This window comes from Perna viridis, chromosome 4, assembly GCF_037379345.1.
Source record: "Perna viridis isolate PV_CMFRI_1.1 ecotype Kerala chromosome 4, ASM3737934v1, whole genome shotgun sequence".
In the NCBI taxonomy this organism is placed as follows: Eukaryota; Metazoa; Mollusca; class Bivalvia; order Mytilida; family Mytilidae; genus Perna; species Perna viridis.
Window position 1 is genome coordinate 11,226,763 of NC_142448.1, and position 19,611 is coordinate 11,246,373.

Consider the following 19,611-nt stretch of genomic DNA (forward strand, 5'->3'; position numbering starts at 1 on the left):
CTCCTACCAATTACCATCATGGAACACAGTACTGAGGAAAGAGTCATTCTACCCAAGAACCATCCGGGACTGGAATGCTCTGCCCACTGACATTGCCTCTGCCAAGAGTCTTGAATCTTTCAAGGCTCATTTACTTGATTAAATTAATCAAGTTGTTTTTACTTGCACAGTTAATTGTACAGCACACTTTGTTAATTTTTCTTTTAATGGCTACTAAAAGTAAAATATTGCATTGCGCACTAAAAGTGACAGTGACAGTATTATCAGTAATTGATGGCGGTCGCGGACTGGTAGAAGTAGAAAACATCATTTGGATACGGAGAAAAGTTGGTACGGGTTACACATTTTAAATCCCTACCTAGAGAAAAGAAGAAAAAAGTTGGCAGGATTCCTCATTCAATGTCTAAATCCTGTTTATTTTCAAAAGCAGTAGATTTAAGGGAGTCAGTTTTAACTTCGGTAGATGAATTCTTCCTTTAACGGTACTTTTAATTTTGAACTACTGTGGGAAAATTATCTTCCATTCCGAGTTCGCAAAGTGTCGCTCCCTGTAAGTTCACTTCCGGTCAACATAATATTCATACGCGTTTGACAGGTCCCACACCTGTTTCTGAAGACCTGTTGAAAGTGATATTCCTTAAAAATGTCAACCCAATCATTTCGTGAACTTTTATAGAGAACATGTGAGCATATTATTTCTCAAATTTCTCCTGACAATTTGTGATAACACAAATGAATTGGAATAACTACGGATAAACCCCGTGCAACAAATGTAAACAAACTGTCATGGCTTTAAAATGCAGAAAATTTGAGCCAAATATCTTTAATAAGTTGAAATGCCAAAGTTGTTTTGGAGCTAAGGAACATCACTCAGCAGAAGCTTTAGAAAATAACAAGGTAATTATTTTAATTTACTTGCTCAGATGTATCTGTACAGCCTGTGTCTTTGTGCATTGCTACTTTAACAGTAGTCCAAATGAACTATTATGCAGTTTTGGGAGGTTAATTTTTATTTTACCTGGTTGCCTCCCATAGCTGAATATAAACATCAGATTTAAAAAATGCCTAGCAAATTCCATGATCATCTGGACTACACTTACTCAGCCACTGATCTGTCATGGAGATATACATTTTATGTGTAACTGCTAGTTTTATGTCCTTGGCAGGCTTAGGGAATGGTCTTTTGTCTTTTGAAATTACAACCTTCTTGTCACTTTGGCTCCTTTTCTTTCCTGTGTATCTACATGTCCGTGCAGTGGCCTCCATTATTGTTATGTTGTTTTGTCTCTGGCAATGTAAGGGACAGGGTGGCCAACAGGCCAAGTGTTATGGTGCTGGATATCTAGTCATGAAATTGACACCACTATGGGTTTCAAGCCCCACATGTATCCTGTTTCCAAGGCACCTAAGGAACCTCAGCCTGTGGGTTTCACAGACTTCCCAGCTTTGTACTGGTACATGTATAGAATGTTTATTTCATTTAAAGGGCCCAATGGGCATATTGTACTAACCATGATTACAATATAACACAAATAAAGACAAAATGCAAATATGAATACTTAATTTCTCTTAAATATAACAGTTACTGAGGGTATGTAACATAACAAATTAAATACAAAGATTTACATTGGAATATAAGCAAGTATTAACATCGAGGACTTTAACATATATTATCTTAGTAAGTCAGTGTAACTTTTCTTTAACTACTTGATTTGTTGATTCAAATATTATTTCAAATCAGTATGTATAAAATACAATGTATAGCATTATTTGTATGTATACATGCGTATATATTGGGATTCCTTACCCAACAAGCTTAGGGACGATGCAAAAAGCTCACACTTGCCAAGTGGTTGTAAATCTCTCCTTCTGTTGAAGCTCTATAGAGTTAACATGTACACATTGTTTGTTTATTATTGACTGTTGCACTAAGTTTTAGTCACCCTGTTAAATAAAAATTAGTTTTACAATTGTTTACCAGTAATCAACACTGACTTTCCATATTCAGTCATTGTACTGTACATGTACACAGTGTTTTCACTAAATAGCTGGAAATTAAAAATGAATAGGAGGAAATCCAAATTACGGTGAGGGGTCTGTGGCAGCGTCCTGGTAGGTGGCCCTGGGGGACAAAACCGCAATCTTTTCTCCATACATGTTATCAAGTACACGTATGTGATACACATTTCTCTTATAATATCAAGACAAGATACATTATCATGTAAATGCAGAATTATGATTTTAACTCTGTGTTCAACATGGTTAACATAAATACAGGTCAATGACAGTCACACTTTAATACCGTTTTGGTACATTGTACATTTCCATGTGCACAGGCTGAAGGATTAGTGGCTGCATGAAAAATTACATTTTTGTATAATAGATATTCTAAGTGAATGTGTGTGTTTATGTCATGTAAGGAAGAAAAAATCTTATTTGTCACTGATTTAATGTTTGAAAATATGAAAGCCTGGACTTTGTTACAGTTTATAAGTACATTTGTACCTGAACATGATTCATACTGTGTTACCAATGGATATGATATATAGATATATCTCTGCCCACAGATGCTGGGGTTGTCAGGCTATAATACAGAAAACCTGACCGCAAACCATAGTGGTGCACCGTGTTGGGAAAGATGCCACGTTCCTCGCACGTTAAAGAACCCTGCTGTGGTATTCGATAGGAGTAGGAACCTTTGCGCTTCGCCACAGGAGGCTAAATTGCCCTACCTTACCCATCCCCCTTTTTCCAGTGGCAATCAAAATTTGTCGACCCCATTATCCTTGTGACCCATCCTTTTTTTTTCATTTCATGTTCATTTTGTCATCCATTTCATGTTCATTGTCTGAATATAGCTGAAATATTGCTGCTCAGACGTTAAACCCCAACAAACAAACAAACAAACCCTGTCTGCGAGATGACACCACATGTCAGGTAAGAAGCAGTTCTTATTATTTTACTCGTACTTTTTGAATGAATCAAACGTTGTATTTATTGCTTCCAAAGGCATTTCAGCACAAAAAATATGTTTGTTTACTTTATCATGTATATAAAATCATATCCCTTTTAATTTTTGTAAATAGCACCACAAATTAAAAATTTAATGCATCTACTGTGGATGCATCTGATGCAAATTGCGAAATGTGGAAGGATATCAATAACACTACCCTTGATTTAGGGTACCCATCATTTTACATGATACATGTTCATCCAAACCCGTTGATTGAAGTGATCAAATGCAGGAATAATACATTCAAAAGCAGACATTTCTTTGAAAGTTTGAAGGTCTTTTATCTAATACAATGTATATAAAACTGAACATCCAGGTTAGTAAGACAATAAAATTACTGACAAATCAGGATTTACATCAGTGGTGGTTTGATATCATCCAAAAGTTCATTTTGATTCAGAAATTGAAATTACACCTTATACACAACATTTGCTTTATCCACATTTATTGCAGTTTTAGGGTATTACCTTTACCTTTAAATGGGGGATTCTTCTATTCAGAATAATTTTCATGAGCTGCATTCAAAATCTTTTTTATTTGTCATACTATAATATACTAAACTATCAAGGATTAGGCTTGTTTAAAAACGTCTGGTTTTGAAAACTAGACATCATATTGTTCCGCAATACAGGGTAACATTTGTTATACCTACATTATAACTGTATAATTGTTAGAATAGAGCTAAACCCATATTAGAAATACCGCATGATTTGACATATTTTCGACTACCCCTTTTTTCTCAATTTTAGATCTCAATTTTTGAATCTGGTGAATAAGATATTATGATATTACTTTGAGATGATTGTTATTCATTATAAAGTGATTCCAAAACAGTTGGTCAGGATAGTATCTTCAGCAGGAACTTGCCTGTATCATTACTTTTTTAATGATGGGTTCGGATGTATCATGATAATAGATGGGTACCGGTGAAATTGAGGGTAAATTCATTTGATATTACTAAGCAGTTTGCATTTTGTTTATTATATATGGTAGGCTGATGTGTTGAATTCTTAATTTGTGGTGCTAATTATAGAAGTCAAAACTAGAAAATGATTCTGAACACACGTAAAAGTAACCAAACATATTTTTTTGTGCAGAAATGTGTTTAGAAGCAATGAATGAACTATTTTTTTTTACTATCATACATATAGTTCTCTACAGTGTACATCAGCTACACATACAATGTACGATTCATTCAAAAAAGTATGAGTTAAATTGTTAAAATTGCTTCTTACCTGAAATTTGGTGTCACCTCGCGGATGGCGATATAAGACATTCATCGAGTTTTTAAAAAAATGATAGAAGTTGGTAATATGGTGTGATGATTGTTGGTTCCCAACATGGACAAGTTTAGTTGACTTCATTGATTATACATTTTTGTACTTACTTTGTATTATTGTATACTATTCATGGTCTATGCATTTATACATGAAGATTACAGTGATCATGTACATGTTTTTTTATGTACCTTGTATATCAATACCCAGTGTGTATTTGCTTGATTGTAGGTCTTGGCTTGGAAAATAATGTAGATGGCTTGCACAGTTTCCCAAAATTATTATATACCGGTAACACTGTGCATTGCAGTGCTCTTACATTTCCAAATTGTGCTACATTCATCTGAATTAATTATAATATAATAAGAAGAGGTACATGTTAAGTTGAATATGTCAAAGAGGCAACAACCCCACTGTGATGGAAATGTCAACCCAAGGCCACCCAATGGTCTTCAATGAACAAGGAGGAAACCCTCACACCACAGCTATCCCCAGAATATCATTATACATAAGTACAATGAAAGAGTTGCCCCAATATACACAAGAAACATGAAAATGAACAAGGTGAAAACAAATAAAAATCATTCTGAGGCCTGAAATTCCTGACATTTACAGCCTGTCACAGGTGCAAAAAAGTGTTTTACATGTATTACTTAAAGAAAAACCAGAAGTGCTGTAGTATGGGCTATAAATGCAAGTTAGGACTTTGCTTTTTTCAAATTAATGGGTAACAATTATGCATGTATACATGTATAACCAAGTTGATTTGTGGTAGCTGTGGCCTAGCACACTTTGTACAATATAATAACCCATGCTACAAAGTTGTGGAGGGTATAATGTTTTTGACCTTTCAGTCCATCATTAGTTTTCCTGACTTTATTTTCAAACGCTTGAAGATATTGAGCTGATTTTTGGTATGTGAGATTGACATGTTGAGTTTCAGATCAAAGTAAAGTTTTGTTTTACTCCGCCAATTCTTACTGAAATTACGAGTCTTGGATTTACATGTAGCAAATTTTACAAAAATAACAGTTTTCAAAATTTTTTTCTTAATACTTGCAGATATTGAGCTGATTTTTGGCATGTGAACTATAGTGTATCATGATGAGTTACATGTAGTTGAGATTTTCTATGAATTCAGGCCATTTGAAATATTTTTTTCTACACTTTTTATTTGAGAGACCAATATGTGGAAGCGTGGGGTATATAAACACACTCACTAAGGTTTTTTAAATTCAGGTTCTTTTTAACTTTTTGCATAACAGCTCTTAGAGAAGGATTATGGCATGTGCACACAAGTCATCTTTTCAAGTATTCTGCTGCTGCCATTATAATCTTGTTGACCCTTGTTTCAATTCCATTGAAAGGATAGATATGAATCCATTTGGCACAGTCTTCTGAACTTCTATGAAATGCAATGTACCAATCATGACATAGTGAGCAACTGAGCTTGTGTTGGTTGATTACAGGGTAGGCAGATGACATTTACCCTATATTGTATTGGTCACCTTACATGTATCTTTCATCAAAGATTTTAGTATAGAGCCCATGCACCCATTTATGCATAGTTTTAGTTGTCTGTTTATTTGCCTTCTTTTTTCTTTAGATAATGATGGGCTTTGGATTTACCTGTGTATGTAGACTAAGCGTGTCTCTCTTTGATTTTACTTTGTAAGACTAATGGATATATACTTTCCTACTCATTGTTCATGAAAGAATAATTTATTTGAAAAAAAAATTTGATAACCCATGTGGGTAATCAGTATTTTTTACACCTGATATATTGTAAAATTACCACTATTTACCATTGCATATACATGTAATGATTGTTGAAATCACTCATTGCTCCAAGAAATGAATTGGTGTACCAGTTCTACAACATCCTTTCTTCCATGATTCCAGTTGGTTGTTAATGTACAGTACAAGTTTTGTAAGTCTTACAGTCTACTTGTATTTTTGAAAATGCATGTAGCATCTCCATTTTCTTGCTTGGATGTAAGATTTTCAATAGGATTTTCTGTCAAATGTCTGCATAAGTAAGTTACATTTACTTGTGACAAATGATAAACAAGATTATGAATGTCAAATAAAAGCATGAATAAAGTATGAAAATATCATGTATTTAAAGAGTTCATTGAACATAATGAAATACCTCTCATACTTTCATACATTATTTAACATCAGTATAATGCAAATTATTCATATTTTCTACCCACAAAAATGTTGGTGTAGTTACTACTATCACAAGTGTCATAAAAGCGATCATTGCCCTTAGGGTTCCTTTATACATGTCCTGTTAATAGTATGGACATGGCTAGTCAAATTTATGTCCATCCAGTCTGATCTACTTTTAAACTGAAAACATTTTTAACAGATATGTTATTTCAAAGTATCATTGCTGACCCAGTTTGAAAATTAACCTTTATGTTTTTAAAAGGTGCAGTCATCCATACATAATATCAAGTAGTGCTCCCATCAGATTACATGGGTAATTACAGTATGTTGGTCGGTCACACAAGGTTATTAAGTATTATATAATGGAACCCAGGGTAGCTGTCATATCAATAACAAAATTCCTACCTGGTCAGGACACCTAAGGTTGTCATATCAGCTGATGTATGGTAAATTACCTTGGAGAATTTACATTAATCTTTCTATGTCTACTTACTTACTACCCATTTTGCCTCTGGCCGTACTTATCTGGCATTTGTTTTATTTAAAGTTTTGTGAAGTTCAAAATAAATTGAAAAAAGGAAAGTATATACATTTAGATAGTAGGCATACCAATTCATTGTGTACATACTTGTAAAGTAATATTGCAGAAGTCTCTAAGTTTGCATAATTTTATATTTAAAGCATAATGAAAACAAAATCATGATTGAATGAAGGTGGGCAACTGGTGATGATTGCTTTGCATTAAAGTCCATGATAATACAATGGTAATGGAGATAAATTCCTAAATAACTGTAGATAGTTACCCAGCACTAAATTGAAGCTAAGTAATTAGTTTTGAGAACTATTTGAAGAGTTGACTGTGACTTGACATTGAGTATAGTAGTTCACAAGTAATTCATTCATACATGTGCCTTTCATTTTACTCTTTCTACATTAGATTGACTTTTTAACCATAAGTCTTGAAGGGGTATGAACTTGTACATGTATATATAAGAGAGGCCTCAAATTTTTGTGTTGGAATACATGTGCAAAATGAAGTGCTATTCTTGCAAAATTCATTGGGGGGGGGGGCAAATACAAAATAACTACATACATACTTTTGTATATTCTGGTGACTTAATACATGAAAGATCTTTATGGTGATTTTATAGTCAACCAACATGCAATGTTTTGACACTTTATTTGTTCATTAAAAGCATCTGTTGCATGTTAGTCTTCAATAATGTACACTCATGTATAGAAATATGAAATCTATTCTCTATTCATTGCTTACTTCTGTAAAAAAGATTTTTCGATCAATTTGATAATGTTTCAGTTTTATCTTTAGCATGCAGAAATGTCGGCTAGCATTTTAAAATTCAAACATGCTTGAGATAAGCACTTGAAAATTGATACTCTTTTTGTTCATTGTAAAGATTAGTAGTTTGAAACAGATCTTCCATTAATTTGTATTTCAATGAAATTTTCATGGTCAAATATAAAGATTGAAATGCCATTGAGTCAGTAGGTACAGAGTGAAGATAACATTATAATTTACTAAAAAGATTGAGGGATATTTCATGCTCAGGTTTAAGAAATATGTGTTATTATCTTGACATTTACTAGGTTACAAAAGTTTGAAACGTAATATATTTGAACAGGTGAAATTTATGTTAAATAGGGCATGTATGGACCTTCAATCCTTAGCATTTGAATAAAAAAAGATCGACCACCACTGCTTTTGTATTACATAGATATGTTTTGTACAGCTCATTCATATTTTCTGTTGTTTTTCATGTTCAAGGTGGTTATTATATTTTTTATTTGTTGAATATGAAATAGGTGACAGTTTAACAATCTTAAAATATGATTAAACCATGAATATGAATGGTTATGAAAAGGCCATTGAGGTAATGACCTGAGAAATACATTGTGGACAAGAATGGAGGAAAAGTAGGGGAGTGATTTAAGGATGTTTTTAGGATTAAGTTTTCGTACATCATGTACATACTACAAATGTTCGAACATCTACGTGTACATGTAGGCATTTGTATATTCAGTTTTAACATATTGGTCGCTACAAATTGAAACATATTAATTAATGTTAAATTAAGTTGGTTTGGAAATTCAGTACAAACTTTTTTGACTAATATTTTTTGTCCAATATACATGTATATATATTTATACAGTCTGTACATGTGCATTTATTGCTTTTCAGTCAGTATGCTTCCCAAAATCTTGAAAGTTCAACTAAGTTTTATGTATCTGAATGTAAGAGGAGCTGACTAATGCTCCTGCTGGACATAACTTTATGTTACTGTGTCATAAAGACACAAATAACTTGTACTTTTCAGTGCAACATTTGGAATTAAAGCTAGAAGTATTAGTTTTCCAGACTGCATGAAGAATATTGACTTTGTCTGCATGTGATTTACTCTTAACAATCTTCAATAAAAACAATCATTGGTATCTCTGTATGTAATTGATTTACCAGCTGTTAGCGGTATGGTTCTGTACTTGAAAAGTGCTTCAGTGCCATGAAATTTTTTCTAAATTATATACAATGACCATTCCTGTAGTTATCTCATGATTTTGTTCCACATGTACTAGATACAGTTTAAACAGGTTATGTCCTTTAATTTGGATTCATGATCTCAGGTCTTAAATTTCTTTTTTGTACTTATCAATTGGGTAAAAAATAACTGTTGCAGAAGATTTTTTTTTAAATTTGCAATTAAATATATATATTTACAAAGGTGTTTGCATTTACAATGTAGAAACTACATGCATGTATCCTGTTCTTGTACATCCTGCTACTCCTGACGGTGGATTTTCTTCTTATTTCTAATGTTCTAGTTAAACAATGATAGTCATATGTATTTGAATGTTCTGATCTCCATACTTGTATTATAATAAAATGTCTTTCTGATTTAATATTTCCAGGCTTCAAGGAAAGTTTCTAAATGTGGGTACCTGTTTGTAGCACCTGACTATGATTTTAACAATCCATTGGACAAATCAAGGGTAAGTTTTTATGGCAGGCAACATAAATTAAAAAATTCTCCAATCTTTGTACAAGTGGCTAATAAAACATGCCATTTGAAGCACAGAGCAAATAGGAACTTGGTAAAGAATCTGTCTGGTATCTGGTGTTACTTAAACCAGTACTTATGTTTGGTAAAGAATATGTCTGGTATTTGGTGTAACTTAAAAATTAATAAATAGTTGTTTATTGTATAGACATTACATTGTTAAAAAAAAAAACAGTGCTAGATTACTTCTTGTAAAAATGACAAATATTGTAGATGTACATTGTATATCTAACTAATGCATTACAGTCAATTTTGTTAAGAACATATTTAGGAACTTTGCAAGTAACACTTGACCAAAAATCCCTTTGTTAAATGAATGGAAAATGAGTTTTCTTGAGTATGAAATGTTTCATTTAGCATCACTTGACTGTGAAATCTTTTTCATGTATTTATTTATACATTACACCCAACAGGTAAACACAGTTAATTGCTGTAAAATGGTCATAAATTGGAGTTTCTTTACATTGAAACCACTGAGTGTGATTTGCTTTTAAAGAAAATGAAAATTTATCTTTTGTTAATGGTTAGTCATTCAGGGTGAAAGTCTTGTAAATCAAATTTGAAGGAGAAATGCTATAAATAAAAAAAATTGGTTCTAAATCTATGACTGATGATGAAGTCTTCATTGCAGAGTTATTGAATTGTTTCTGTATAGAATTAGTCTTGTAGTCCTTCAAACTTAACACATATGTATTGGAAAATATCATTTAAATTTCAAGTGCATCTACATTCATTTTATTCAATTTTCTTTTATATTTTTTCTTAAAATCCCTTCAGATAACTGTTTGTCAAGTACCCTCTTGATTTCAAAAAGATCAAAAACTTCACATTTATTGATCAGATGAGAGATCATTAAGTATAGAAGTAATGGATCTTTTATGGTTAAGTACCTTTTTCTTAATATTCTAGAAAAATAAGAGACTCGTATATCATAAGAAACACAAGTAGAATCATAAAACAAATAATTTCTGAATAAATTAACACAAATTCTGATCAAGCTCATTAAATGCATGTATGACCTCGGACACCATGTGACCACAATGACCTTTGACATCAACACCTGGATGTTCTCTCATGGGAAATCGTATATATCACCAGTTAAATAAAATTATGATATAATTATGATTTTTTATTGTACATCATCATGCATGAAAATCTTTGCATTAATAATTTTTTTACACCTGAATCCTAAAGCTGCTTTTGCAATATTCTGTTTTCTGTGTTTTAATATATTGGTATTTTTTATTGATTAATGTTAGTTTTGTTTGTATTTTTAGAGATGGCAAAGAAGATTTTTTCGTTTGTATGATGATGGAGAGCTGTCATACTATGTTGATGAGGATGTAAGAATTATTTAAATTTATCCACATGAGGCTGATAAACTTAGTTCATGTTGTGTATATATTAGAGGCCAATTTGGCAAAACATCCACCCCCCTTGTTAGATACTGGTAGTACAGTGCTGTAATCTCTACAGTATTTGATTTTTTTCGATGATGAAAGTCTCACAGAATTTAACTCCATCTAGAATTGTGCAAATTTACTTAAACTTTTGATATAACAGGATACACGTCATTTCATGACAATAATGAGATGAAAACTATTGGATTAACATGTCCATTGAAGTATGTCAAAACCAACCTCTGAACAAAATATGAACCTGTGTAAACAAGATATGTTTTGATGTCCCTTCAGTTTCCATGTATTTTGAACCTGTTTAAACACATGCTTAAATGAATATGCCATAGTATAGTTAAGTTCTAACTTTTATGTTCCTCTTAAGAGGATGGCATATTACAGAGTTTCCTTTTTGGCCTAAAATAAATTACCTTGTGTTACCGCTAACCGTATTGACACTTATTTTTTGTGCCTTCCCTGTTACCGCTAACCGTCTTGACACTTATTTTTTGTGCCTTCCCTGTTTTTTTTTTTTTTTTTGTTGGCAATATTAAAGTCTGTGTCTCTAGAATAAACTTATTGAAAAAGTGAAAAAACTTTTGAAAAAATAAGTTTTGTCAACCTACTTCCCCTAGTTTTATGAGCATGTTAGGAGAAACACAGGTATTTTTGTAGTCTTTGCCTTTGTATTATAAAGTTTCAAGTTTTCTACAGATCTATGAGATAAAATGTATTTCAGTGAAACCTATCTCAACCCTTCTTTCTGAAACAAGAATTTGTTCTTTAAAGACTTATATGAAGGGAATTCAGAAAAAGTCTTGTATAGTCAGGTTACCATTTTTCACAGGGGTCAGGTTTTACAGTAGTTGGTCCATAATGGATATTAGTCAATTGGTAGTCAACATGTGTGTCTAGCATCAAGGACCTTCAAATGTTAAACCATTATACTTTTTAAGTACAAAATGCTCCTTAGGAAACTGACATTTCTTTTTTTTCTGTGTTTACAGCCTGACACTATTCCCCAACAGATAGTGGATATGAACAAATGTACAGAAGTTAAAGATGCAGAGAAACTTACCACCCACCAAAGTTCCTTAGCTGTAGTTACACCAGATAAAACCACCTATATTAAAGCTAATTCTAAAGAGGAAATACAGTGGTAAGATGTTTGTCAGAGTTTCCATTTGTTTCTTCATAAGATTAATTAATGCAAAATTTAAGAGCCAGATAGTTTAATGAGTTTTTTTAAAAGCATCCTTGTGTGTCATTTGGTACAATTGTGAACTCAGATAGTTCAGTGAGTATTTTAAAAACATCCTTGTGTGTTATTTTACTGTCCATATGTAGTATAACAGCTTATAACTCCTTTGAAGATTTTTATAAGATAATTTTGTGGAACAATTTAAGAAAGCTACCTTTAGTGTTTGTTTTAGTAAGATTTTTCATTTGAATCAAGGACAAAAGGTCAGTTATTACTGGTTTAAATGTTACCCAAAGAAAAAAAATGTCTCATAGTTATTGTTAATTTGGCATTTCCTTTGCTTCCCTTTGCTTTTAGAAATTTAATTAGTTGTATTTTTTTCTGGCAAAGCCAAGTAGATTAAGTATAAATTATTCATTGATGAAGGTGGTCCTGTGTAAGACATACTACAAGTTACATAGTTTTTTTTTTAAAACCATATCATTACTTCAAATACAGTATTTTATCTATTTACTATTCATCTGTGCAGCAAATGGATATTGAATGTTTGTCAGGGCAGATTTATACGGTGAAATATCAATACAAAGACTTGTAGCAAGTCTAGTTACAAAAGCATCACAACTTAATAGATGTACACATTAAAATTTTAAAGTGCTCTTAAGTAATAATAAAGCTAAGAAAATATATTGAGAGCCCTCATGTACAATTGTATTTGGCATGTTTTATTGCATGTATAACAGTGTATCTCACTAAATCTCAAATTTTGTGCTTTTCTCTTATTTGGCCAACTAAAAAATAAAATATTTCTGCTGTACTGAAGGCATTTTTACTGTACATTTTTTTGGTCCAGTGGTATTTTGTTTTCACTGGTATTATAATGTGTGTGTTTATCTTAGGTGGCATGATGCATTGGTTGTTTACCCTAGAAGTTTACAGAAACCAAAGAATAGAAGGTTCACCATGCCAATCTTCAGTAGTAAGGACAAAATTCAGGTGAAGATTTTTTTCATTGATTCCTAATTTCATAGCTTTTCCTACTATTTGTGTGTTCTTTATTTTCCTTTATACATAGTAAAGCTCTCGACATCCCTTTTTGTTAACGATTTTGTACCTTTTAGTATGCAATTAAACATCTAACATCTATAAAAGCAAATTATAAACAATTTCATGTAGTATTTTTTTATCCATGAATATATTAACCTATTGTCTTTTATATCTTTTGTTTTACCTAATTTGGAAGATTAAGTGTAAGTGTTTGTAAGAATCAGGCAAAATGGGAAAAATCTGAAACATGCATGTCAAAACCTCACTGATTTGAAAGTGTTATATCACTCAAGGAAACCTTCTCTATTTGAAAAGACCATTATTTACTCTCTGCATCACTGGCTTTGCTCAGAAATTTTTCAATAGAATGTTAGAAAAATGAGGTTTTTTACAGAATTATCTGCCCTTGAAATGTTCATTTTCAGTGTATTTTAGTGAAATTAAAACTCAATGCACCAAAATGATATGGAAAATATTGTCTTTTTTTCTTGATTCTGATGGTGCAAATAGTCAGATTACACTATCAAAATGATGTTATATTTTCATACTATGTTTCACCCACTGCCTGATTCTTACAGAAACTTACACTTAAGCGTCAATTAAGGTTCTGCTAAAGTCAAAATTAAGGACATAACTAGACAAAGTATCTTAATTTACAATTTCACTAATGTGTTAAAGAAATCCCTGAAACTGCTAAATACTTCTTGATACAGTAATCTACTCACCATAGGCATGGTCCATTGTTTAATAAAACATGTTAATACTAATATATTTTGTAAACAACATAAGTATAAAAAAATATATATATCTATAGCTTTACCAGGACATTTATTGTTTGGATTAGCACATATTCTGTAACCTAGACATCTAGTGCAGGGCTGGCAGGTTCTAATTGTAAAATAATAACAAAATTTTAAGGAAAACTTTATTAATTGATGATTATTATATACTAGTACATGTATATAGTGATGGAGCATCCATTCGTCCTTCTCTTACATAGGGGAGACCCATCTCTTATCAGTTACTCCTCCTATATCACTGAATGTAATTGAATGAAACTTTCACAGAATCTTTATAACATGTTCCTTTTATGCACTTTCATTTTCAAATTTTGACTTGATCAGTTTGGGTGTTTCACTTAGCAAAAATTGGAGTTAGTCATTTGTTAATATGGGGACATGGAGGGACTGATCTGTTACCCTTTCATCCTCTTATACCACTGAATGTAATTCAATGATACTTTTCAGAATCTTTATTACATGTTCTTTGTGTGCACCTTCTATTTTAAAATTTGATACGGATCAATTTTTAGGTTCCACATAGAAAAACATGGACTTAATCATTTGTTAATATGGTAACTTAGCGGTATCCATGTCTTATCAGTTACTTCTCCTTAAACTGAATGGAATTGAATGAAACTTTCACAGAATCTTTATTAAATTTTCCAATTGTGCACCTCTTGTTTTGGATTTGACCCAATTAAAAATAGAGGTTAAAAGATGCATGATTTCAAATGCAGTAGTTGAGAGGGGTACTTAGTGAGCATTGCTCAGTTTTTCTAGATGATGTTGATATTTAGCTTATCCACAGCATAAACTGTCTTAATTCTTTAAAAGTTGAAGAAATGACCATTTTTTTTATGGAAATCAATGTATGCTTGCCCTGCATAACACATTTTGTGAAATATAGAAGTTTGAAAATATTTCTTTCAAAACTTGGCACATGCTTTTATGTTGAATGACACATCAAGATATATATAAAGCAAAGTTTCAGAGCTATGTTTAATACATACTTTAAATGATGAATGAAAGCAATTCAACAAGGAATGTCCTAGAATTTGACTTTAGTAGTACCTTAAAGAAAGGTAATTCCCAACAGTCAAAGTAAAGTTGAAAATATTAGTGAAATAAGTGCTAACAATTGGATAAACTCTAATGCTGGGGTAGCTGTTTTAATATTTTTGTATTCTTTTTAGCCCATTGATACTAGTAGGTTGTCAAGTGAGAGTTCAGATTCATCGACAGTCACTACTGGTCGGTTTGAAGTAGAAAAGGTTAAACCTAAGGAACAGTCTTTCGTTACGTATCGTGGGGTAAGAAACATGAAACACAAAGGAGACAAGCACTTGCAAGACGGATTAAGGAAAAGTAGCAGTTTACATGATCTTTCAACAGATGAAGTAGGTCTAGATTTGGCATCATCTAGATATCTAAGTAGATCAGGTGATAGACTTGACAATTTGAACAGTACCACTGAACAGGCTGCAGCTGTTCTCAATGATCCAAAAGTTATAAACAATCCATACTTCACATTGCCTAGAAATACTTGGCAGTCTTTGGCCAATAACAAACATACATCAACTACCTCACAACTTAGTCTTACTCAACCATTGGCAGCACCTGGTAGCACACCAAAGAAAAGCGAGGAACGATCAGGTATAACAAGACCAAAGAATGCTTCTGAAAGAAATAGTCTACATAGAGAGAGATCCAGAAGCTTGAAAGATTTTAACACCCAGTTTTCTTTAGTACCTGATAAGGGCAACAGAACATCTTTATCTGGGTTAGACAGACTGTCTATACACACCGATGCAGTTGATGGTGGCAGTGAGAGGAGTAGTAGTGTCAGTAGTGTATACTCCTCAAAAGACAATGAAACAGATGAACTCAAGGTAAGATTCCAACATACACATGAACTACTAACTATTCAAGTTGTTCCATATGTACATATAGTCCAAGTTTAATTTGGCTATATACAAGATTTTTGTCACAGTCCTTTATTTTGCTAATTTTGCAAGGACAAAATCATAAAAATATGCTGATAAACACATTTGATATTAGTCACAAAAAAAACTAATCTGATGTTAAAATATAGATCCATATTCTAGAAAAACAAACTAATGTATGTTTAAACTTCTGATTCACTCATGTATGTGATCAATGAATAAACCAGGATAGAAATAATAATTGTGGTTTACCATTGAAGTGATTGATCATTGAGTTACTTCCCTTCCTCCTTCTTAGAGCTTGATCCTAAGTAGTTGTTCTTGTGGGGTTTCTTGGTGAGGTTAAGTTTTGTGTTTCACAGGATTTGAACTTGTGAATTTCTGATCACCACTTTTTCCTTGATATGAAATGTAATTTTAATTGGAAGTTAATTACGTGGTTTGACTGAAACATAAATAAAATATGAAAAGTATTACCCTTACTAACTTTACCATACTGATACTGATTATTTAAATTCCATTACTGTATTGTGATTAATGTTAAGTAGAAAGTATAATTTATCTGTACTCTGTTTGTGCAATGAGTAGGCACATAGCTCTTGATAATACTGATATGTAATAAAGATGTCTCCATGTTTAGGATAGCTAGTCCATGCAAGTTTATCATTGAATTACTTATATTACTTTATCATACAATTTGTGAGCATATTAAGGTTTGAATTGGTCATCATTAGAAAAATGATGTATATTTGATTAGTACATGAGGGATCTATGACAAGAAAGTGGATACCTTGGAATGATTGAATATTTCTCTTGAAAGGTTCAGTCTTTGCTCTTCTATGAGACAATTCCAGTTAGTGAGTGGTCAAATCTCCTTAAACCTTCAATGGGATCAATATATTATGGGTCATTCTTTTGTTGAAAATTAAGATATTTTCCTTTTTAAGAGATCTAATTTTCTTTTATCTACAAAAATGTAAAGAAGAATTTTTCTAAGACTGTTGTCCTTGGGGCAATTATAAATTGTGTCCAATCTCAACAGGAATGGACCTAATTTTAATTTTAAAAGGTTTTACAGGTATACATTACGTGTAATTTCTGAGTGAGGCCTGAATTACTCCCACAAAATGTGTACTGTCACCCATAAATCTTATGTTGTAATAAAATGAGATAACAGGTACATTTATTTCCATCTATAAACAAAAAAATACATCTGTCCAAATACTGAAGCACTTCACCTCTGTCATAATGAATATCATCATTGAAAGTGAAGTCCATGTGGCACTCGTAGTATCAATAGATTTTATTAATTTAAATGAGGTATATGGGTGCTCCAAGTTTCCAAGAGATTAGCTAGTAAACCACTGGAGAATTTGTAAGGTTTATCTTCTATGTATACCTTTATTTGACACCTATTAAAAGTTCTGGGTTTACTTGAAAGCTAATTTAGCCAGAGATAAAGGGTGTGTTTGATTAAACTGATTTTGATGTTTGGGCTTTATGTGTGAAAGGTGGATGGAGGAACTACTGAGCAACCTCACACATATCAAATTTCGGTGTATCTGGAATGGTCAAATAAACCATTAAAGTTTCACAAATTATCAGAAAATTGTTTAACAAATCAGGGATAATCCCTCACAGATGAAATAGAAAGGTGTTTATTTAGTTTTGATTTTAAATGGCGTGATTATAATAAAATTCTCAATAGATATAGGATTAACTTTTGTTTGATGTTGATCTTACACAGAAAATATCCCTAAATATTTTAGCTGGGGATCTGCTTCCTGCATTTGAACTCAGTCTGATTTGTAAAAATGTTTACACCTATCAAAATATCAGAATTGGAATAAATAATATGGTTAAGCATGTTCAGCAAGAACAACAAAAGATATGGAAATGTCTGCAATTTAAACTTGATAGTGCACTAAAATGTAATGGAATATTCAAAAATGCAAATATACATGATTTAGACAATGTGTTTTTAACTGGACTAAACATGTACAAAGAAACAATATTGTGACAAAGACAGAGTGCATATTGTTAACTTTATAGACCAGAAAAACAAAAATCATGGAAGAAACTGATTACATGTATCTAATCAATCACTTGGATTTATGTATAGACTTGTACATTTGGAATCACAAGGCATTGTTTCAGGTGAGGTTTTCATCTTTCTCTTCTATAGGTCTATGGTCTAAGATTCTAATATTATTTTTGTAAAATGTAATGTGAGATTGTTGGTTGGTCATCTGAAGTACAGGTCTGTGAAAAGTGAAGTGTTTTATGACACTTATTTATAATTCTGTTTCAGGATATGCATTTACTGAGATATACATGTATTTTTTGAGTTACATTTTATGGGGTTTGGAAGGGAATACATTACTACTGACTGAAATAAATTGACCAAATGTGCCTAGAGCATTTTAAGTGTCCATATAAGTATCATTTGATAGTTTTGATAAATATTGTTCAAGGAAAATCTTATGAAAAATTTGATTCTTCTTTCAATGATTACTGAGTACAGACCACATCAGCCCACCCATTTCAAGGCCGGTTTTTAATAAAGTTGAAATGTAATTTAAAAGAATTGACAGGTCTTCAGTCAACATGATGAACCACCATGTCCTGGGGCACAATTGACTGGGTATAGTACATTACCATTAACATTGGATAGAGTTAGTGAACTAGTATACAATTACAACAAATTAGGTAAAGAAGATGAAAAGATGAGGTCAAGCTAGCCTGTTAATCTATGTAGCAATCTAGTGCATGGTAGTGTATTGTGTTCCGTATTTTAATCACAATCTTATTAGAGTATTTAATGAAGGAGAGAGATGGAGATCTCTGGAGTTAAGTTACAGAAAACTTTAGGTCTGATTCATAACTGTTAATTGATGATTATATAATGTTAAGGCATATACTACATGTACTAGTATTGTTTGTCTGAGTTGGCATAAAAGGGTAGGGTAAATATATGAAAAAGATCAAGATTTTTGATTCAGTACATTATCCATCCAATTTAGTGTATAGTATACTGTATGTGACAATGCTGTGAAATGATGGAAAACTTCAATTAGCATGCAAAAGGAAAATAATTGTTATTATTCATGCATTTTGGAGTTTAATCAAAATATTTTAGTGGAAGGGAGAAATATGTGCTTGGTACAGGGAGATTCAGTCAAGTTTTGGAATTATTTAGCAGAAGTTTTTACACACCTGTGGTTAGATATTTAACATTTTGTGACCTGAATTAGGTTTTTTGTCATATTATTTACATAAATTACAACTGTGACAGGTATCTTATATTTAATGGGATCATATTTTAGGGGACTATAATGTTTCTTTTTTTATGGATTTTTAAGTGTTCCTTACTTTTGTGTTACAACTCGCAGATTTCTATTATGTTGATGTAGTTTTTTGGATTAAGTGAATATTATTGTATTGTTGATGTTCCACTTGAGAGTTGATGACATGGTATTGTTGAATTAGAAGCATGATGTACACTATAACAAGTTTGGGTATGTGATCACACTTTGGGTGGGAGGTTGACCTTATTGAAGGAAACCAAATTCTCGAAAGGTCATTAGGTCTACTCATGCTGCACTATGGAATTTTTGGTTAACATGTGTATATGATATAAATCATTGAAACTTAGAAAATTGATTAATATATTCATGTACATGTATGCATATCAGAAGTTTTACAAGT

The 19,611-nt window shown here is 32.0% G+C and overlaps 1 protein-coding gene across 2 annotated transcripts in view; it reads left to right on the forward strand.

The window, feature by feature from the left end:
• The first annotated feature begins 558 nt into the window (after positions 1-558).
• Positions 559-19,611, forward strand: part of LOC148618843 (uncharacterized) — a 44,893-nt gene continuing 25,840 nt past the window's right edge. For both annotated transcript variants that reach the window (XM_088578110.1, XM_088578111.1), the window contains exons 1-6: positions 559-897; positions 9,388-9,468; positions 10,814-10,879; positions 11,941-12,092; positions 13,031-13,127; positions 15,154-15,849. In XM_088578110.1, the coding sequence (XP_088434236.1) occupies positions 787-897; positions 9,388-9,468; positions 10,814-10,879; positions 11,941-12,092; positions 13,031-13,127; positions 15,154-15,849 (1,203 nt within the window). In that variant the 5' untranslated portion in view covers positions 559-786. The remainder of the gene's footprint in view (positions 898-9,387; positions 9,469-10,813; positions 10,880-11,940; positions 12,093-13,030; positions 13,128-15,153; positions 15,850-19,611) is intronic.